The sequence below is a fragment of the Solanum verrucosum genome, unplaced genomic scaffold, assembly GCF_900185275.1.
Source record: "Solanum verrucosum unplaced genomic scaffold, falcon-dt-bn FXZP01000255.1, whole genome shotgun sequence".
Classification (NCBI taxonomy): Eukaryota; Viridiplantae; Streptophyta; class Magnoliopsida; order Solanales; family Solanaceae; genus Solanum; species Solanum verrucosum.
This window is the reverse complement of record NW_026020006.1, coordinates 2,053,525-2,074,952: the sequence shown is the minus strand read 5'-3', so window position 1 is coordinate 2,074,952 and position 21,428 is coordinate 2,053,525. Positions and strand designations below refer to the sequence as shown.

At 35.7% G+C, this 21,428-nt stretch overlaps 3 protein-coding genes across 3 annotated transcripts; all 3 read right to left on the bottom strand.

Annotated features, from left to right (window-relative positions):
- Positions 1 to 416: 416 nt before the first annotated feature.
- LOC125819490 (U1 snRNP-associated protein usp106-like) lies at positions 417 to 9,651 on the bottom strand. The gene is made up of 13 exons (XM_049498922.1): positions 9,313 to 9,651; positions 7,604 to 7,656; positions 6,843 to 7,011; positions 6,656 to 6,719; positions 5,869 to 5,948; positions 5,580 to 5,733; positions 4,579 to 4,640; positions 4,343 to 4,405; positions 2,796 to 2,854; positions 2,370 to 2,451; positions 1,230 to 1,273; positions 912 to 1,130; positions 417 to 692 (listed from the first exon to the last, which is right to left on the bottom strand). Exons 1-13 carry the CDS (start codon positions 9,457 to 9,459, stop codon positions 674 to 676), a joined length of 1,215 nt encoding a protein of 404 aa, XP_049354879.1. The 5' UTR covers positions 9,460 to 9,651; the 3' UTR covers positions 417 to 673.
- Positions 9,652 to 10,129: 478 nt separating this feature from the next.
- Positions 10,130 to 17,435, bottom strand: LOC125819484 (uncharacterized). Its single transcript, XM_049498916.1, has 8 exons — positions 17,034 to 17,435; positions 15,644 to 15,855; positions 13,726 to 14,007; positions 13,072 to 13,194; positions 11,936 to 12,086; positions 11,581 to 11,810; positions 10,421 to 10,457; positions 10,130 to 10,319 (listed from the first exon to the last, which is right to left on the bottom strand). Exons 1-8 carry the CDS (start codon positions 17,395 to 17,397, stop codon positions 10,201 to 10,203), a joined length of 1,518 nt encoding a protein of 505 aa, XP_049354873.1. The 5' UTR covers positions 17,398 to 17,435; the 3' UTR covers positions 10,130 to 10,200.
- Positions 17,436 to 19,895: 2,460 nt separating this feature from the next.
- On the bottom strand, positions 19,896 to 21,277 carry LOC125819464 (uncharacterized). The gene is made up of 2 exons (XM_049498891.1): positions 20,906 to 21,277; positions 19,896 to 20,710 (listed from the first exon to the last, which is right to left on the bottom strand). The coding sequence occupies exons 1-2, from the start codon at positions 21,275 to 21,277 to the stop codon at positions 19,916 to 19,918; spliced, it is 1,167 nt and encodes a 388-aa protein (XP_049354848.1). The 3' UTR covers positions 19,896 to 19,915.
- Between the last annotated feature and the right edge of the window lie 151 nt (positions 21,278 to 21,428).

Below are 21,428 nucleotides of genomic sequence, written 5' to 3'. Positions count from 1 at the left end.
AAGTCATATATATAGGTAAATATTTGAGATATATATATCATAAGTTGATTTCATTTTTCTTCCAATAAATTGTGAATTGACAAATCGATAATGCTAGGTAATACTATTTTTCAAGACGGGATATTGTTAGTTTGTCACTAATATGTGTAGTACACTTTTTGTTGAGAGAATAATTATACATAAAGCATATTATGCGGCATATTTAAATATAAGATATGTTTTAGACTGCTATTAGTAGAAAAGATTTGAGTTTACCATCTCAGTTAACTTCATGATACAATTTCTTTTAAGAAAAGGATGTTAACTCGAGTTAAATCTATGTTGCATTTTAGTTAGAAACTTAAAAACCAAAAACACAATCTTGAATCTTCCACAAACAAATCGCCCATGATGGCGAAAAACACGCCTGGGAATTTTTCAATGGGTTATTATCTCCACAAGAGGTGCAATCTCAAAGGGTGGTACAAAAAAATATGTCATAACACTAGCTAGAGCATAAAACGTACATGTCATTTTGAAGATCAAATATCAAACTTCACCCTACCACTTCATAATCCAAAAAACGACCAAATAAAAACAGGCAGTATATATATGACATCATCTCCTAGATACTACCAAGTACCAAACATCCACCAAGTCAAAGACACAATCCCCATGCCACAGCAACTTTCACCTAGTAGCGATCGTAACGTCTGGGAAAGAAAAAAAAACTGTTGGTGAATATTGAACAAGAAACTTTTATCAAATGCATAGTAAAGAGGATACAATAGTGCGTGCATCAATACCTATATTTGCTAACCAAGTGGGTAATTATATTGAAACTACGTTTCTTTGTGTATACAATTGATTTGGTATTGCAAGGGTCAACATTATGTATACAATGCAGTATGTTAAGTGAAAAAAATAAGAACCTGTGGCGATCATAATCCCTTGACCTTTCTTTTGACCGTGAACGTGATCTCCTGTGACTTCTTGAATCATAGTTCCGAGAGCGGTCTCTGTTTCTGTCACGATCGCGATCATAGCTGCGATCTTTACTCCTGCGATCATGATCTCTCCCCACTTCACGGTTATCAACTCTATCCCTGCTTGATTCTCTCTCGCGTTCCCTGCTTTTCCTTTCTTTAGATCTACATAGTAAAATTGAACATTTGAAGATAAGATGGTAAAAGCAAAAGTAGATACAGTAAAGTAAAGCTGAATAGGCACGTCACAACAGGAGATCCAACCTCCTATCTTCTTCTATTGCCTTGCGCTTCTTGTTTCTATCTTCCTGGCAATTCATCATTGAGAAAGCACAGATGAAGCATATCACAAACTCCCATAGTTGTTCCAGTGAAATTACAATGAACACATATTCAAAGAACAAAATTGTGAAGTACAGAATGATAATCCCTATTCTTCCGTTCTTTAATTGACTAGTCGATTTTAAAACTTAAAAGGAACATCGACCTAAGTCTTACCTAGTAACATCCTCATCAAGTTCCAAGTTTTATAAATCAATAGGGAATGTGCACATAATGAAAAACAGGAAGGCACAAAATTTTCAAACATGACAGAAAACAAAATAAAAATCTCTAGCAAATAATTGAGAAGCATTTTCACACACATTATATATAGGAGAACATTATAATAGCAAAAATTGAATTGCTAATAGATAGTAGCAGTAATAAACCATCGCCACCAAACTAAGTTTCATCCTTGTCACGCAAGGCTGGACAACATAGGAGATTTCGCTGTATTTTCTGTTCATAAAGGAAGATGCAGGAAACGGCAGAACCTAAAGCCAGCAGATCAATATTTTGATTCATGCATTAAAGAATTGATAATACTCTCCTTTATGATGATGATCTCCTTCATATAACTACCAACTTTTTTTAGCTCTTAAGAAGCCAAACATATGTCACTTATTCAACCATCCTACCCCATCTTAAATTCTACCCTAATATGGTTCAATAAAAATATTAATAACCTTTCATATCTCATTCATGAACATCGAATAAAATATGAGGTGTGATATGAGAATACGTATTTCCCTATGGACCATAATAAGATCAGTAAAAGATAGATTAACTATAAAGGGCATAAATGTAGAAAGTGACAACAGAGAAACTGAAACATGAAACCAGGACCAGAATCAAATAATTCAAAATATCAATTTAGGAACTAAAAATCAAATGTGTTCAATCAGAGATTACTTTAAGCAACCAGATAAATAAGGAAACAGGCACATGTATTGACAAATACCACATGGTAAAGTTCTCGTTATATACATCCAATAACAGAACCTACACTGCAACAGAATATAAGAAATCTTTTTTTGACAAAACAGAATATAAGAAATCTTCAAGTAGATATATTATCTTTACCTGAAGTTCAGCTAATTTCTCACGGATTTGCATATATCCCAAATGAAGCTTTCCTCCAAAATGATCAGCTAAGCGACGATCACTGGAAAGAAAAAGAGAAGTGAGGATAGCTGAATTTTCAAGTACTATGTCCAATAGTTTTAAGAAAAAAAAATTGAACAGATAACAGCAAAATGAAGTTGCTCCCATAACTTTCTGGCTAAACATAACACGATTGAAAAATAAACACAGAAAAGACGCACATTATTTAGCGGCAAAAGTTTATCCTCGAAAAACTGGGCCCAAAAAAGCCTGCTGGTGACAAGGAGGTACAATCACCATGTCAAAAACTGAACCACACAATACTTCAAAGTAGCTTTTTGCTTTCCCTACACAGCTATACTTGGAAAATGTTCCAAAAGATGTAACGGAAAAAGGAGCATTTACCTGTCATAAACACTTAAGAAAGCTCCACAAATATCGCATACACGGAGCTTCTGATCAGTCTGCAAAAGTTATAATTAACATTTCACTTGTCAGGGACAGTAAATTCATATCAAGACCACATGCTGAGATTCCTCGGCAGAAATATATGCAAGAACAGCAACAAACAACACCCTTTCCTGATTCTGTCTGCTCAATCATACATATATGTGCCCACTTGAGGCATCTTTTTTGTACTTCAAATTGCAGCGAAAAACACTCCAGCTCTTTATTTAACTTAAGTTCTTAAGAAATTCTTAATAGTTAATTTTTTTCAAGAAAATGCTAGAGAACTGTATCATTATCATCAGAAAGTATCAAAAAGAAGAGAGCTTTTTATTGACATGTTAACAGCTAGAAAGGGCTCCTATATCAGGCCTAGGTTACAAACAATATTGTAGGTAATTACTCACCAGGTTATGAGGTAAATAGATATACTTAATTTAATAGAGAATATTCTGGTGATGAATCTTATGTGATATTCTTTTTTATACAACAACATACCCAGTGGTGATATTCTTTTTTATAAAATATTTTTTTTTATTAATGATTAAAAAATATATTGTACACTAATATACCAAAAAGTAGAAATCTACAACATAATATGATCCTCCACGAACGAAACACAATCTTCTATACAAACAGGAACTTCATGGAGGCACAAAATCCAGGAATGACAGGCTATCCTCAATTATACAATCACTCTCTATCCCTTTAAAATCTCTTCTAGACCCACGTGAGTGCTAATGGTGCAATGCTCCGCGGTCTTCGACTTCTCTTCTTTCTTCTAAATACCAAGCATCCCCCATTTCAACTGAAACATTTCAAAATCTCTGATCCCACGTGTGTTAAATGTGTTGCCACCTGATAATATAGGATGAGGTGGTCCACATCTTCAGTTGAGCATTTGCACATAAATCACCAACTAATATATGTAATCCTCCTTTCTCAAATCCTCAATTGCTAATAAAGAAGCACACAAGGCTTGGTACCCTGGGGATCCAAACCAGAGCAGAAACCCAATTCCTCCTTACTAAAAGCTCATGATAATATGACTTCACTAAGAACAATCCACTCTTCTCATTCATATTTCCATTAATCACGACTAGTGTGTGATGATTTGCTTGTAAAGAAGTTCAACCATGCCTCTGAATTAACCTACTTCCCAGTCCTAAAGGTTTCTCCTTACCACAGTGACCCTATTAATTTAACTCCCCTGACCCACCTCTTGTAACCGTCAAACTAGTCATACTACCGTTGGACTCAAGCTACCGTAAAAGTTCAGAGAATGCGAGTCTCACAGTATATTCTAAGCACCATCTGCAACTCCAAACCATGCTTTTAGAAAATGATTACATATGGCTTTTTTTTCTCAAGGAATCATCTGAATAAATTTTTTAAGTAAGATCACTATTCGTTTAGATTAAATTCGGTAGAAACACTTATATAAACTTATAAATGCGGAGAACCAACAGTAAATAATGCTTATCAGAGCTAGAAAAATGACTTACAATCCGCACATCAACTGCAGTGTACTTTGAGGAATCCTGAACAGGCTCTTGCCTCACAGGCAGCTGAATGAAGTAGACAGGCATATCAAGGAGAGAAGTGTTAAATGTAGTCAAACTGGAAAGGGAAGTGTTTTGAGCCCAAAAAAATATTAATAGAGAATGGAAAGAAGGGTAATTTGAACACTAAAAAGTTATAATGAAGCACAATTGAAGTACAAACAGAACTGTTCGGCAACCTTCTTAAGAGCTTCCGCCTCTTCCAATGCTTTCTGAGCTTCATCAACCATCCCTTGTTCACCTAGATACAAAAGGAAAAGTTTACGATAAAAACAACACATTGAGCAAAAGCAACCCTGCTGCACAGTCTCTTTTCTATAAATTAAATCATTTCACAAAAAGTGCAACAAGATGGTACTGAGAAACTGTAGAAGGTGTATTAATAGGCTTTGAGCTTCCAAAAATTTGGGTATATTTTCTTTGCTTAGATAGAGCAGATATGATAAAGTAATTCTGGTGTAACATTCATTTGAGGCTTAAAACACAAAAATGCTTCCATCTTGCTTAAATCACTTCTAGGAAAACTTTTATCTAACATATACCTTTACTAATCAGAGAATATGTGCAGATAATTTTCCTTAGCCTCCCATTAATGCATTTCATCATAAATATGAGATCAGAGTAACAAAATCTTACATAGAAATTTGATAATGATCTTTAGAGGTCAAGCACACCCCCCACCCCCACACACACCAAGGCTCACAACCTTTGGTGATGGCTTATTGGAGAAATAAATAATGATCCCTCAATAAGGAACCAAATGAATAGGAATGAGCATAGGTTTATTTCAAACTTTTGCAGCAGAATATGGCTCCTCTGATCTCAAGGTACAACAACAATTGTCCAGCAATGACGTTTGAAGATTCTTATTTCATATTATCAGAAGCAAACATTATCTCCCACTTCAGTTGCATAATACCCTGCCATTTCCCATGTATTTACCACTAACAATCTCAAGGTAGCATTAACCCAGAATCACTCACTATTTTATCCAGATGTTACTTTCCATTTCAACTGCCCATACGCAAGTGCATGGACATAGACCAAAATAATGAGATTGTACTATATCCAGAGAGATTCAACATAATAAAGCATATCAAAATGCAATTTCTGGTCCTGTAGAAGAAGTGGAGGACGTTGTAAGCAACGCCAATTTAGAGCTATTTAGATTTCAACATACCAAGATCTTCTGCTTTCTTCAGTTTCTCATTTATCATTTCCTGTATGCGGGGATCTGGAGTAGATGCAGGCAAGGGTGCCAACTGTGGAGCATTCTGAAGTGGCTGCGGCAAAGATGCTCGATCTTTGTTGAATGCATCCAAAAGAAGCATTGACTGCCATTGGATAAAAGAAACTATGAGTCCTGACCATACACACTACCATGTGAACTGTTGAGTATTGCAATGTCATTAATTTTTGCCAAGTTGACTGAAGGGCAAAGTAAAATTCAACATCTCCAAGTTCCGTACCTGTTTGTCTGCTCTCTTAGTTCGAAGTTCTTCAACTTCTTCCAAAGCTCGAATTTTCATATCTGTCTTACCTTCAAGATCTGCAAAGAAGTAAGATCATTCAAGAACTTGGACAACTCAAAAAGAAACATTCAGTTTTTTCATCAGATAGAAAATTCCACAAAATAATTAGCACTTCACATTTCTTTATTTTTGATAACCGTGGTGTCCTGGCCAGCTTACACACTTCGACTAATTCCACGGGATACCTACCACCTCCCACCAACAACAGGTACCAGGTAACTCTGTCCACCAAGGCTAGGACGGGAAGAATCACCTAGTGTTTTTTGTCTCAATTGAGTTTTGAACCACTTCAGAGTTCTCAACCACTTCATTGACCACTAGGCCACAACCTTGGGTGCAATTAGCACTTCACATTTTGATACTTTGAAATCACAGTTTGATCAAATTTACCATGACTCATAGGTTAATTGACACCAACCTAGATTCAAGAATGAAACTAAAACCCATTCCAGCTTAAAATTATTAGACAAAGTAACGATGAATCTTATAATATCACCAGCAATCATCAAGTATATTTTACTCCCTGAACCTCTATATGCTCAAAGAGGTATAAGATTGACAAGCTGACTCGTCATTTATGTATATGCAACAACAAAAAAAGTAAAATAAGAGCAACCTAACAATGGGAAAAAACCAATCAAGACTACATTGTCATGCTTGCACGACTTGTAAAAGGTACTTTCACGCGGCATTCAAGTAATCAGCAATATCTAAAAGAACTTACCATGTATGTCAGCTTCTTTCAACTTTTCTTTAATTTGCTTTGACAACTCATCAATCTCCGGAGTCTACAATTTAGACAAGTTGAAAACACTTGTAACAATGACTAGTATACAAAGGAAGGGAAAAGAGGAAGTACCAGTGACCAACAAAAGAAAATAATGAGCTTGGAGCCCAAACTTGACAATTACCAGGGTGACTTCAGATACTGATATGGCAATAGCAGCTTTGGCATCCTCCTCATCAAGCCTTTTAAGGGCTCTAGTTATTTTCCTGTCACACTCAACAATCAGCCTATCTATTAAGTCCTCCAAGTCCCTGTCATAGTTATCCTGACCTTTTGCTTTTGCTTCTTCATATCTTAGACAAGGTTAAGTTAAGACAAGTGATACTGGATTTTTACTGATTCAAGAAGCAACATTGACCAAAGAATACAACATCTCTTGTCCATTTATTTGTTTATTTTGATGATGACATCTCCTGTAGATTTCTCTTTTTTTCTGTGGTTTAGGTAGAATTCAGGCTGGCTCGACTATAAAGCCACTAAAGCAATGGCTTGGGTCCCCGACATTTAACAGGATTGACAGAGTTTGAGGAGGAGAGAAATGATCTTCAGATTGAAATCCTTGTTAAAAACAACCATAACATTTAACAGGATTCAAGTTGATCACTCACTTCCAGCTACTAGGTAGCCTGTCAGTCCCTAATTATTTTTTTATGACCTCCCACTAATATCGCAACAGCTTCTATCATCTCCAAGAAAACAGATAATCTAGTTAAACAGCCTGTGACAACAGCTACCCTATCTAGCATATGTAAAGACATAAGAACACTTTTTTACTTAATAGCCCAAAATGCCTTGCCGTGATATTAATTCTCCAAATTATTAGGGGCACAAAACATGAGTATGAAACACTTCGAAAATCAAAGTATACACATCAAAGAAGGATACTCTTTTCTTAGAGGCAATGAATGCACCTTAGGGCATGCCCCCATATCCATTTTCTGCATATCAGGAAAGAAAGTAAAACAAAAAATCAGAGCAAAAAATATACAGTCAAACAAGAAATGAAGAGGGAGAAGACCTGGGACAAAACTGAACCACTCCAACACCCCTCCCCCTACCCACCCAAACAAGTATTTTCTTTAGTAGATATTTCAAATTCAACGATTTAATATGGATAGCATGTGAGTTGACTCTTTATTTTTTTTTTGACAAAGGTAACAGATGTGAGTTGACTCTTTAATGCAGACTGGTTTCGCCTTATCAATAAGAATTGACTAATTTCACTAGATAAAGATTATTGCCATTAAACTAAATAAAGCTTGATACTAGAGGCGCAATATTATCATTTTTTGTCCTACAAGTATTGAGCATTACTGATTATCAACTTGTATTTCACTGGTTCACATTTTCATACTTGTAAGCATTTATCAAAGTAGGAATCAAGAACAGGGATAGCTTATGAGGGCATAGGTGGTGATGGAAAGGAAGTCCAAGAAGTGCTTTCCTCGAAGTTCTACATTTTGAGCCATAAGATTAATGCTAGTCGCCCAGGTGTAAGAGATGCAAGTGTGAAGAATTTCATAGACATAGGCTTCAGAAGAAACCTGCAAGACTGAGAGATGGATGAATTCCACAAATTTATGGAGCTTCTATACAAGCAAGCATTGACAGAGTAAGATGTCCTGTAGTAATGTGAGCACTGAATGAGAACGTTCTAAATGATGTCTTCAACCACAAGCTATAATTGGGGTCACAGAATTCCCACATCATTCCATATGGAACCCATGAATTCCAAGAAAGGATTGTTTCTTCACGCAGTTGACTACTAAAGGGTGATTCTAATAGCAAAAAGCTTGAGGCAAAAGAAAATTACACATAGCAGTCGGTGCCAAATGGGTAAATTATAGGGATTGAATCACCTGGGTTTCCTCCAATTTTGTTCCAAAAGCAGAGTGTTCTCAACCCCCATCTTTGGATAAAGTTTTCCAGCCAAAACTTCTTATTATAATTTCATTTCAGAAGTTATAGAACAAAATAGTTGTTTCAACTTCAAAAGGCACCAAAAATGCATAATCTACTTATACACTTAGTCAACAAATAAACTAGCCTAGATGCACAGTAGAGGTTCTCCTTTGATGTCCTCCTCTAAATCACACCAAATTCAAGGGCAAAGCTGCACGTAGTACATATTCACTCTCCCCTACCCCACAATAGTCCGAGAACACTTCATTGCACCAAGTAAGATCTCTATAGAGCAAAAATATTTAAATCTAAGCCTCCAACTAATTCTCGACAACCGATATAAATTTTTTCAGTTACCAAAAAAACAAATAACCTAGGGATTCAAATACAAACACACACATACGAATTAAAATGTAAACATATATAGATAGAGAGAGCTCTATGGTATTTGTGTATACATTTCACTCTCCCCTACCCAGTAATAGTCTGAGTAAACTTCATTGCACAAAATTAAGATCTCTATATAGCAAAACTATTCAAATCTAAAGCTTCAACTATTTTTCGACGCCTAAATGAATTTTTTTCAATTATCCAAAAACAACACTAAATAACCTAGGGATTCAAACACAAACACAAACACGAGGAAACAGGTAAACGGAGAAATAGATAGAGCGGTGTTAACTTTTACGTACAGTGAGCTGAAAGAGTTCGTGAGGGCAGAGACCGGAGAGATACAGACGGCAAACTTCACGGTCGTAGTACTTCCGATCAACCTCCGTCACATCGCCGTTCCGGTTAGCTCCCATTAACACATCCAGTTGCTTCCTTATGGCGTCCATTGACGATGAACGCTTAAAATTCGCTGCTGAGTTCAAGCTTAGGTTTGCTCTCTATCTATGTAAGGGCTTTTTTTCCTCTTCACTATTTTGTCCTTGGAAGCTTTTTCAGTTCTCACAGCGTTTTTTATAGGGTTTGCCAAATTGGTCCTTTTACTTTTTCATTTTAATTTTATCAACTTTGATCTAAATAAAGATTATTATTGAAAATTAAAACCCCATTTAGCCAAAAGGATTTTTCACCCAAATACAACTCGAATACACCAAAAAAAAATAATCTTATTTTCACTTTCACTATATATTTTTTCTTTTTAATTTATATTAAAATAACACTATTTAAATTATAGTATTTCTTTTTTTGGAAAAACTGTATTTTTGCCTACATGAAATAATTACCATTAAATTATACCCGCTACAATCCTTACATGGTGCATTTGATAATTTTTTTGGTAGAACAAAGAGAATTGTGTTAATCAAGATAGGATATTTAAAAAAATACATATTTTAATTAAATAATATTATTGATCAATAGTTTAAGTCAAAATCCATACATACAAGCCGAAAATAATACTGTGACATGCGCTTAACCCACACATTATGCCTCTTCCAATTAGACCAGATCTCAGGGGCCAAGGTGAACTAGGGATTATACATCAGTTGCCAACTTGCCATATAATGACCAAATTATTTTAGATTGCCCAAGATTGATTCATCAAAATACAGGAATAAGAAGCAAGAACTCCTTTACTCCAAAATAACTTGTATCCTGTCACCCATTGTATCCTGAAAATCCAGCAATTGTTTCCCACCCTCTTCTAAAGTTGCCTCATCCAACAGAGACTTGATGTTTACACCTACCAAAGCTGTATAAAAAAAAAGACAGAGAAATTGAACTTTTCAGAAATGTGTTCATAAGATTTGACTTTCAAAAGACATCACCAACAACTTAAAATAACAAACATACCTGGAACTATGTTTGTGATTCCTTCCAAAAACCCAGCCTGCGGAAAAGAGACAATTAAGCGTGCAAAATATTGGAAAAACTAATAAACTTGATGCAGTAGATAATGTGCATACAGTTTCATGCGCACTAAAATATAGAGGATGGGGTTCCATATTCATGTAAAGTCAAGTTCAAACTATGTTACAGAACCAAGACAGCCTAGAGATTGATCATGCACACACGTGAACCTTAAGAAAGCGCATAATGCTAAAGATATCACAAATATAACTCTAAATTGAATTAAACAGGCACCTCATATATTCTCTTGTGGATACCTCGCGCAAGAATCACAACATTAATGAAACAACAAAAAGGTTCAGAAGTTAAAGCATATGAGTTGGACCTTCTTCAGTTAAGAAATGGCTCTGCTGCACTCCTTAGGAACTCATAGCTGTTTTTGCACAAGTGATTATACCCCCTAACCCACCCCAAGAAAAAAAACGGCTCCAACAAAATGGTTGAAACATGGTTTGGCACCAAATACCAATATCAGTTATTCAAAACTAAGGAATTATTCTCTCTTAAAAATTCAAATCTTGATAATTTGAAACTATATATCTTGACAAATTATCGAGATTTGAGTTTTGATAATTTGTCAAGATATTGAAACTTAGAATCTAGAACTCAGTATATTTGATATCAAAACTGAGTCTCTTACCACATAGCTTATAACGTAGATAAGAATGCATCCCTTAAATCTGAAGCATTTTACTTAATTCTTGGCCCACCAAAGAGTCAATATCTCTAGCCTGTTACTATCATAAAAGCCCTTGCTTGAGTCCAGCAGAACAATTTGAGTCGGCAGACCGATGTTAGCATTCCTTTTAAAAAGAAAAAAATAAGCAGACTGTGGGTGCTAGCATTGCAAGGCTTCAAACAACGAGGCTTCAAAATGATTTACCTAAACTGATATCTATAAAAAATTAGGAGTTGCTCTTTCAAATATTCATTGTTAAACCTCAAGACAATATCAACTATGTCTATGATAGTGTGATCCCTTCATCATGCATCATAAACAGTTAAATAGTTTCTTAAAACATTTATTGTAAATAGTTTTTAGCTCACTAAGTTCACATACGTAATAGCTGAAAGACAAAAAATAGCTGAGGAGTATAACTTACAGGAATTCTGATATCTAGCTTTTCAAATCCATCTTTTCCAGTAATCTTTACTCTCAATTTCCGAGACCAGGCCATTGAGAAATTTCCTTTCTTACCCTCACCAGAAAATTTGTCATACACCTCAGGTATCAATACCTCAACAGGATTCTCTGGTATTTGACTCCTCTGCTCTCTATCAGCTTGGATGCCGGGTTGAACACCATACTCATTGCTGTTTGATGAGAAATCACCTGATATTTAAAATGTGAAAGCAAGGTAAAATGTCTTTGGATCAGAATTAAAATAATCTGACAAGATCTGAATCCAAATTGTCTTTTCAAATAATTAGAAAGCCTAAATTGACGGCATTGCTCACCTTTACGAGAAGGAAGTTGACTGCTTGTTGTTGCATAACGCTTCTCTTCTTCATAGTAGGTATTGAAACCTAGGATTTCTTTTAGCTCTTCAAATGAAGGCATGCTACCCGGCGATGGTATCCGACCTCCTTTAATGGCAGACAATGCATCCTGAAGATGTTAGTAACGAGTTAACAAATCAACGTTTTTTTGGTAAATGTTGTGCAGCAGAAATTTTTTTGGCAAGCTGTCATGGGGTCTATATCTCAAGCCAGTAGTTGACAAGTGAAGAATTAGTCTTTTCTACTAAAAACTGATTATGTAGGGAGCAATCTAGCTATTTCTGTTTCAAGTCTTGTTTTATATACATTCCGGAGAAATTGCAGGAAGAAGCAAAAAGAACATAGAAAATAGAAACAATACTAAGAAACCAATGACCGACTGCATGATGACTTACTCATTGAAGCCCTTCCAAGCCTCAGTAAGATATGCTTGATATGAGGATATAGAACAAAGAAAGTTAAGTGCAACATCAATTGCCTTTATAAAGAGTCCCTTAGATAAAGACATCTCTTCACATGTTACCAGATACTTCTTCAATGGTAGAGAAACTGGGAAAGCAAGGGATTTGGATTGTTTTTGCACACTCAAAACCACAAACTACATAAACATTTACTAAAGCTTTATATCCTCTGCATCTTCTTTATGCCAATCAATGAATCAACTTACTTTATCAAAAAAAAAAAAAATGTTATAGCCTCTCACGGAATAATAGCCTGCTGCTTATGTACCTCGTTCTCAATGCTTGCTTCACTTAGTCCAAAAACTACAACTTTGCACAGATAAGAAACTTTGAGATCACTAAATTTTAACGAAAAGAGAAAAAAGAAGGAAGAAAAGATGTTCCTCAAGTAGGGAAACAGAAGGGGCAATTTGGTGGTAAGTGATTTCCTTCCTAGGGAAGATATTCTCATGAGATCACCGTCATACTTGCTATATAGGGTGGGGCAAAGGAATTTCTGGGTTGGTTTGATCTATAGCCAGCAAGTGTATTGTTTTTATGTGTATACTTCCAGGATGCGTGCCTAACTATAAAACCTGAATGAATAAGTAAAAATTCTGTAGGAAAAGGATAATATGAAGTACAAAATCTAACCTGCATTGCACCGATTGATACCCCAATCAAGGAAAGTGGATATGCCACAAGTTTGTATCCAAGTTCCTCAAGTTCAATAGGAGTGAATATTGGTGTTTTACCACCACCTTCAAGCATATTTGCCTGGATGCAATTGTAAAAGCTCTATCAGAAAATTTTACACCAAATCAATGCTGAAAGTTCCTCCAGTATAACAAAACTCAAAGCCCTGATCATGAGTACAAAGGCATAAGGACGCCACCGAGAAGAATATATACACTACATAAAGCTTCTTCTTTTTTTTTTTTTTTTTTTTTTTGAGGAATAGAATATCATTGAAAGGGCATCAGGAAGATGCCATATAACAAAAGATAAAAGGCATGTCAGCGCCAGCACAAAAGACAAAAAGACATTTTTAACTCCAAGACAAGTTTCCCTATGCTAGAACCAGTGAGCTAACAAAATCAAAAAAATTGTCAACACTATGAGCAGGTGTAAGATAGTTCCAACAGAACAAACTAACTAAAGATCTACCTTTAAGAGAATGTTCTTTTTCTTTTTTTTTTTAGAATGAAGCTTTTAGAGAATGTGTTGGAGTTGATATTTCAAGTGGAGCTTTCTAATTAGAACAATATAAACATGCTAGTCAATGCAAAATCTGAAAAGAAGGCATACAAGCTTCGGAACCAGTGGATAGACATCACAGAAAGCTTTCATCTCTTCTTTGGAAGCAAGAGCATCTATGAACAGAACATCAGCTCCAGCATCAGCAAGAGCACGTGCCCGCCAAAGGGCTTCTTCAAAGGAGACTGCTTGGCGTGCATCAGTACGTGCCACAATCACAATGTCAGATCCACTTTCTTTTCGAGCATCAACAGCCGCTTTTATTCTCATGATTGCTTCCTCCCGAGAAACAACTTTCCTGCCACGTGTGTGACCACATGCTTTGGGAGAAACCTTCAAAAACAGCATTACACGCGATTAAGTCCAAAAACAAGGTGGAGGTAAGGGAAAGGAGATCCACAACAAATACGAATTTCAACTATATTCTGTAAGACCGTTAACTTTTGACATAAAATTAACAAAAAGAACAAATAACAGGGAGAAAGTATTAGTGATACCAAAAAAACACAAAGAACAAGGAGGAAATACTTTATTTATTATTGGATGTACAAAAGTATTTAGATAAAGGCAGAGACAATGTATAATACATGAACTTTGAGGGTTAAAATTATGATTCAGTGAATTGCAGTTTTGCTCATTGCTATGAAAGTTCTGCCTAAATAAAGAACACCAATGAAGAGTCAACCACCCCTTAAATTGAAGCCGTAATACTTAGTCATATGTGACATGAAGATAAATAGAACTACAAATGCCTTGCACACGGGGACATTTGTTGACCAAGTGTGTGTTCCAAAACAAATCAATAAGATTAAACTTCTATTTGCATGTTAATTGCTTCTCCTTATTTAAGTCCTAAAGAAGGAAAAGTGGTCCATCTCTTATAGCATGTACAAAAGCTAACAGTCCACTATAGAAAAATCATTCAAGTTTTGCAAGAATGTAAAATTATATTCTCTACTATGAAACCTAAAACACTGGCATCCTAGAGTGCATGCTTAGACTTGTAATTAACATCCCCAAATACTTGCACTTTGTGAGATGCCTCGTTTGAAATAAATGAAGTTAAGGCATCAAAATCAAGATATTAGTACCTACAACCAAGTCATATCTAAAGTAGATTGGCTTCTTTTACTTAGTTACTAGACGTTTCTAAATACAAGTGGAAATATTTTCTTCACATGAGTGGTAACTGGTAAGAGATAGAAACGGAAGGAAGAGGATGAAGACTTATTCATGACACTAACTCAATAATCAAAAAAGAAAAAAACACCTTTTGGAAAGAGGGATGGCAGAAAGAAGAAGGAAAATGGTGGAGATAGTTAAAGATATCCAGTTCTTTCTGTTTGGATTGAATAGGAAGTGAGGAATGACGAAGTCTGAACTCATTTGTTTTCTCATTCAACTAAAGAAGTGAGCCCAATAGAAGTTACATTCTTTTATATAATTTTCCTTGCAAATCATACGCATGAAAGGAAAATTCTAATACTCTGCATTCCTTTCTGTTCCCCCCTCTCAAATGAAAGTGAAAAAAAACAAAACCATTACATGAAGCTGTATATGTGGTGTAGATCTATACTCGTGGAATTCCAAAAATTTCCCAAGTAGAAAAAATCTCTTGGAGATGGAGTTCAGATGTTTAAAGGGAGACATGAGCACGAAAGTTCTCTCAGATGATGGCAAATGCTCTTAAACGATACAACCATATAGACAAGCTGAAAATTAAATGGCACTTCCGTTGGCAATCCAGTGGAAATCAAGAAGGACATTATCGATTTCTGTAGGAACTTATAAAGGGAAAATGAGAATTGGAAGCCACCCTTCAAAAGAGACAGCAAATTACAGACTGAGGAAAACGAATGTGTTAACACCATTGCTAGAGGAGGAAATGGAAAACATTATAAAGAGTTGCAAAAATGAGCAAGAATGATCAAGCAACAGTAGAGGGTAAGAAAGCTTGACACACGCAAACCTGATCTTCAAGGATTATTCCCCCAAAACCTGCTCTAATATATCCTTTCACAGTTCTCTTGACATTCATGGCATTACCATATCCATTATCTCCATCCCCAATTACTGGTATGGACACTGCTTGTGTGATCTCTCGACCTTGAGCCACCATCTCTCCGTAGGAAATTAGTCCTGCATCTGGCAGTCCTAACCGTGCAGCAGATATTCCAAAACCTACAGATGTTCTCCAGATATTAGCTAACAAAAGAACACATGGGAAGTATTTGGCAAACTCACTATAACTTCATTCTTAGTTACATCAGAAGAACGAAAAACTAAAACATTGAAAGTTCTAATACAACACCTTACTTAATTTCCAGTGCGTATAGTCTGTAGAGACGAGGCACACCTCAACGCCTACACAAGCTCTACCAACAGCAGAAGGGTTTAGACTAACTAACAACATTATATGGAGCCATAAACCAGGTAGTATGCATAAACCTAACAAGAACTGAGGCTAAAGAGCTTAGAAATTCTTTTAGTTCCAGAATTAACTTTATAGCAGAGAGTCTCGCCTTTGGCTTATTTCATGGCTTCATATCTTACTAAAAGATACAAAGCGAATAAGCAACAGAAAGTAAATAGTAAGATACAAAGCAAATAAGCAACAAGCAACAGATGGTAAAACATGTCAAAGAATAAGAAGCTATGTGAATACTAAATAATAATACTACCGAGTACGAAGAAGTGTGGAGGAGGCTAGTCCCCTCCCTATCCCACCTAAAGTACAACACCAATCAGCTACCTACTACATTTCTACCCTAATCCTCGATCTCCATACCTTCTATTCTATACCTTCCTATCTAGGATCATGTCCTCAGTAAACTGAAGTTGTGTCCTGTCATGTCTAATTACCTCCTACAATTCTTCTTTGGCCTATCTCTACCTCTCCTAACCCATCCGATAGCCCAACCCCTTATATCTCCTTATTGGTGCATCCACACATCACCTCTTCACATGCCCAAACCATTTTAGCCTTGCTTCCCTCATCTTGTCCACCACATCACAAAAGCCACTCTCACCTTATCCCATATTACTTCATTCCTAAATCATATCTCTCCTAGTATGCTCACACATCCATCTAAGCATCCTCATCTCTACTACATTGTACTTCTAGACGTGGGCGTACTTGACTAGCCAGCACTTTGCCCCATACAACAAAGTTGGTCTAACCGTCTGTAGAAATAATCAGAGCTGCAGTCCAGAACTATAGCCAGTCCCAAACCAAGATAAAGTAGTACCACTGTAGTGCGTCAACAGCTAGCTTAAAATAGTCAAATTACCATGAATCAACTGGATTTACTCGGTGATTAAAAGTAAAAACGATTTAAACATAGTACAAAAATACATACCAGTTGTAAAGCAGAAATCGAACCCAGCTCGCTCAACAAGCTTAGCACTGAGAGCATCGAAACAAGCTGGTCCTTGATGAACTCCCGGCGATTTTAATAGTTTCCGGAGTGCCTTCGCCGGAGAAGTATACTCATTAGAGTTAACTGAACCCAATTCCTTATCACCATAGCTAGCAGATACAGTGTAGCGAATAGAGGTTTTCCTTCCAGCTTTGCTACTGCTGCTACCTACTCTTTCCGGCAATGAAGAAGCACTTTTAGGGAGCGTCTCGGCTACGCGCCGATGAGCTAAGTATGCAGTTCGGCGTGACGGAAGATTCGAGAAAGTTCTGAAATCTGTGCTGGAAATTGATGCGGAATTCATTGTTGTTACGAGTTTTTCCTCTGAAACTCTATTTGTCAATCACAGCTACAACAGCATGTTTAGATGGATATTAGTTTAAGAAAATATGTTGCAAATTATTGTTACTTATAAATTTAAAAGTTTATTAAACATATTGTTAATGTGTAACAAATGAGTGTTGTGGTGATTTGGCTAAAAATTGATTCAAATAGAAAATTAAGTTAAAAGATTAAACAAATTGACATTTTGTTTGGTTTAATTTTATTAAAAATTACTCATGAAGAATTAATTCAAATAACGTAACTAACTCGTGAAATGGAGATGAAAGGGAGAATTGATGCATCTATAAGAAATAAAGTTTTAAGGGGTCGTTTGGTAGAGTGTATAAGAATAATGCAAAATAGGGTGTATTAGTAATGCTTGCATTAGTAGTGCTTGCATTAGTAATGCTTGCATTAGTTATGTCTGCATTATTTCTTATACACTGTTTGGTTTGATGTATTAGAAATAACAAATTTTGCATAATGTCTATTAAAAAGATGTATGTTTACAAAAATACCCTTCACACTTTATTTCTTTGTACACTTCCTTTGCAACAAGGTTCTTTGCTAAAACATTATTTACTCCTATTCTTTTCTTTTTTTCAAATATAAAATTAAATAGTTGTTACTATATTGAAATAAGATTAAAAAAAGAAGAAGAAGAAGATGTCAGCTCCATTATTAGTAGATTTCCAAAATGAATTTCATCAATGAGGTCAATTTTTTTTTTTGGTAACAAAACGTGGAAAAAATTCAGTATCTGCTAATGGATAACCAAGTATCTGCTCTTCATCAAAACAAAAAAACAACCAATTATCTGTTAATAGATAACCAAGGATCATAGTCCACATTATTATCAAGACCTCAATTCCATAAATACATCAACTTGCTGCGCAAGCAGTTGCAAGAGATCAAACTACGCCTAGCTACACTTTTATTGCTTGATACTCTCCTTATCCATCATGTACACTCTAGAAATGTAAATTATTTCCATTACCACAAAATACCAATACAAATAAAGAGTACCCATTTCTGATATCAGAAACTAGGCCTCCAACAAACAAGAAAACTAACTACTAAGTAATCGAATAAACCGTTTACATTTTTGTGCTTTCCTTGAACTACTGAAGAACTGTACTCTCTCTATAATCTCTTTTTTTATCTGAGCTACTGCCTCCTCTGTATGTACATGCTTCCCTTTAAATTTTTTCCAATTTCTTGCACGCCATGTGTGGTAGAGAATAGCCCCACATATAGCTGCAAATGTCTCTTTTTGAAACTGTTTCCAATGCTTCCTTTTTGTTCTCTCCAAAACTTGTTTAATCCCATTGTTTGTCATTGTTATGCCTGTCCACTGTGTTATCCCCTGCCATACATCTTTTATCCATTTAAATTCACATATCACAAAAATAATAATTGCAAATCTCTTTTTGTAACTAAACACTCGTAATAGTTTCACATAAATTGGGACATAGTAAATATTTGAGACGTACGAACAAGATCATCTACATCTTATTAAAAAATGAAAAATTACAAATGACAATTCGAATTTGTACGGCAGAATTGTCATAAAGCCTTGGCGACAGAAGCACCAAAGTGATTCTGCTTATTTCCTTGTGGAACAACCCATTTATAATCAGCATGATGATGCCTGCACCTAAACGAGCCTGGATGGATTGTTGGTGAACAAATACACTGCTTCCCCATTCCAGCACCAACAACTACTCCTCTGCTTCCAGTTGATGATTCTGCAGTTGCCTGTAGAGGAACTTGTTCCCTTGCAATACCAGCCATGTATCTGTTCCTTTATTGCATTAAGCTTCCTCCAATACCAACTACTATCAATAGGTGCCCTGTGACTCCATATCGAGGTTTCCTCTCTAAGATAAATTCCATGTACCCATTTTTACCCACAAGGTTTCCTTATTCATTACAATCTACCATATTAATTGTCCCACTGATGCAATGTTCCAGCTGCTACTGCCAGAATCATTTACTTTTTTTTCTTAAATTTAGAAAGGAGGTGGCAAGAAAAGAGAGCTCGTAACTCCCTTCCCCCAAAACAGAAAAAAACAAAAGAGGATCAACCAATCAATGATTAGCTGGATCTCAATACCAAGTGAGCATCACAGCAACTATGAACCATCAACTCATAGAGAAATTAACAAAGGAAAACAGAAACAAGACAGAGAAATATAGGACAGATTAAAGAACTGTCATAGCAGCTATATAATTGCATTTCAGAATCTCAAAATTAAATAGCTACACGAGAATTTGAAGAGCTGTAACGACAACTATTTAATTACATCTACACTTAGCATTGACACAAGAGTTGAGATATTTTGATAAAACTTAGTTACACAAAAAGATTTAACATGCTCATGCGCACATTAATAATCGAAGATGTCAAAATATGCCACTGTTGTCACACTTCGAAGTGATTTCAAGCAAAAATTACTAAACTAGTGTAGCCACTTATATCACAAGTTCACCGTACTTCAAAGTTTATCATGGACAGCCATCCACATCATTGTCTGACGATCATGTTCACCCATACGTAAAAATAATTCCATCTTTTTGTCGTCTTTACAGAGAATCATTGCAGCTTTTATACGTTGCTCTGTGGTGTACAACTCAAATACAGGGGATTCAAGGATAGCATAAACTTGACCACGAACATCAGCTCGATCACAATCCCCCATCTTTTCAATCAAGGAACCAATTCTTTTGTCTTGACTTTCAGTAAAGTTTTTCATAACTTCCATCATACCCTTAAGAAATGTCTCACTATCATCCTCTACTATTTTTTTCCTTTTCTTGCTTTTCTCTTTCTCGTTAACATTAGAAGATGATCTTTTAGAATACTCACCTTGTTTATGACTTTTTCGGGATCCAGCATGTTCATTTTCAGAACCAGCAACATTTTCTCCTTCATTAAATACGCTAGGTCCAGTGACATTTTCAGCTCTAGTAAATGAACTAGGTTCGGTGAAATCTTCAGCTGTAGCAAATCCACCTTGTCCAGTGGCATTTTCAGCTTCTTCAGTACCAACTTTAGAGTTATAGTAAGCATTTTCTTCTTCTTCTTCATCATCATCAAGATCAACATCAATAGGAAATCCCAAACTCATGTCATTAGAATGTTGTGGAGCTTGACTCTTTTGAATTTCTTCAGTAGCATCTAGCGGCCCTTCAGCGAACTCTCCTGTTGCTCTATCCTTACCAAAGATTTCTTCCCAATCCTCAAATAGTGGCCATTTCTTAGTATTCATTTTCTTGGCTTGTGGATCAATCTAGAAAATTAAAAAATAAAATAGAACAATATGATATTAATTAACTGTAAAAGGATCTAAAGAGAGGCTAGATGCTACTATATATGTGATGATAACAATTTACTTGATCACTAGTTTAAAGGCACATCAACTATGAATAATTAAAGGAACTAATAAGGAAAGTACCATATGAAATAACAAAAATATATTAATTACCTTTATAAAGTCAATCCAATGTTTTAGATCGTCAACTATTATAGTTCCATCACTATATTGAAATCCCAAACCACTTCGAGTCTTCAACAAAGCTATACTTCCATAGCATCTTTTCCAATATCTCATTTTATTTTTGATGTGTGGTTCACCTTTCAATCCACTTGTAGGATGATATTTGTGTATATAACGTTCTAACTCCATCAAGTGTCCTGGTCTAAAGGTTCCATTATCACCTCTCCAACCATTAGCACACAACTCTTTAAGCCCGTCTAAAAGAGTTTGTTCTTCTTCTGGAATCCATGTCCTTCGTGTTGAAGGTGTTGTGTTGCTTGATTTTTTTGATTTCTTATTTGATGATGTTTGACTATTCATTTCGCCTGTAAGAACTTGTGCGACAGATTATCAAAAAAATCAGGAAGAACCAAATATCATAAGATTCACTATAAACTAAAGCATACAACAAAAGAAATGTGAATAGTACATAAGGGTGTGCAATTAAGGTCACAAAAAAAACAGAAGTTTC

What these genes read in the sequence shown, in the direction of transcription:
- LOC125819464 (XM_049498891.1), bottom strand. Translation starts at nt 21,277, where the DNA reads ATGAATAGTCAAACATCATCAAATAAGAAATCAAAAAAATCAAGCAAC. An exon ending in ATTGGATTGACTTTATAAAG is followed by an intron (nt 20,711 to 20,905) that starts GTAATTAATATA and finishes TTAATTTTCTAG; the next exon opens with ATTGATCCACAAGCCAAGAA.
- LOC125819490 (XM_049498922.1), bottom strand. Translation starts at nt 9,459, where the DNA reads ATGGACGCCATAAGGAAGCAACTGGATGTGTTAATGGGAGCTAACCGG. An exon ending in ACGAACTCTTTCAGCTCACT is followed by an intron (nt 7,657 to 9,312) that starts GTACGTAAAAGT and finishes CCTGATATGCAG; the next exon opens with AAAATGGATATGGGGGCATG. An exon ending in CTAAGAGAGCAGACAAACAG is followed by an intron (nt 5,734 to 5,868) that starts GTACGGAACTTG and finishes ATCCAATGGCAG; the next exon opens with TCAATGCTTCTTTTGGATGC.
- LOC125819484 (XM_049498916.1), bottom strand. Translation starts at nt 17,397, where the DNA reads ATGAATTCCGCATCAATTTCCAGCACAGATTTCAGAACTTTCTCGAAT. An exon ending in ATCCACTGGTTCCGAAGCTT is followed by an intron (nt 13,195 to 13,725) that starts GTATGCCTTCTT and finishes AATTGCATCCAG; the next exon opens with GCAAATATGCTTGAAGGTGG. An exon ending in AGCTAGATATCAGAATTCCT is followed by an intron (nt 10,458 to 11,580) that starts GTAAGTTATACT and finishes TCTTTTCCGCAG; the next exon opens with GCTGGGTTTTTGGAAGGAAT.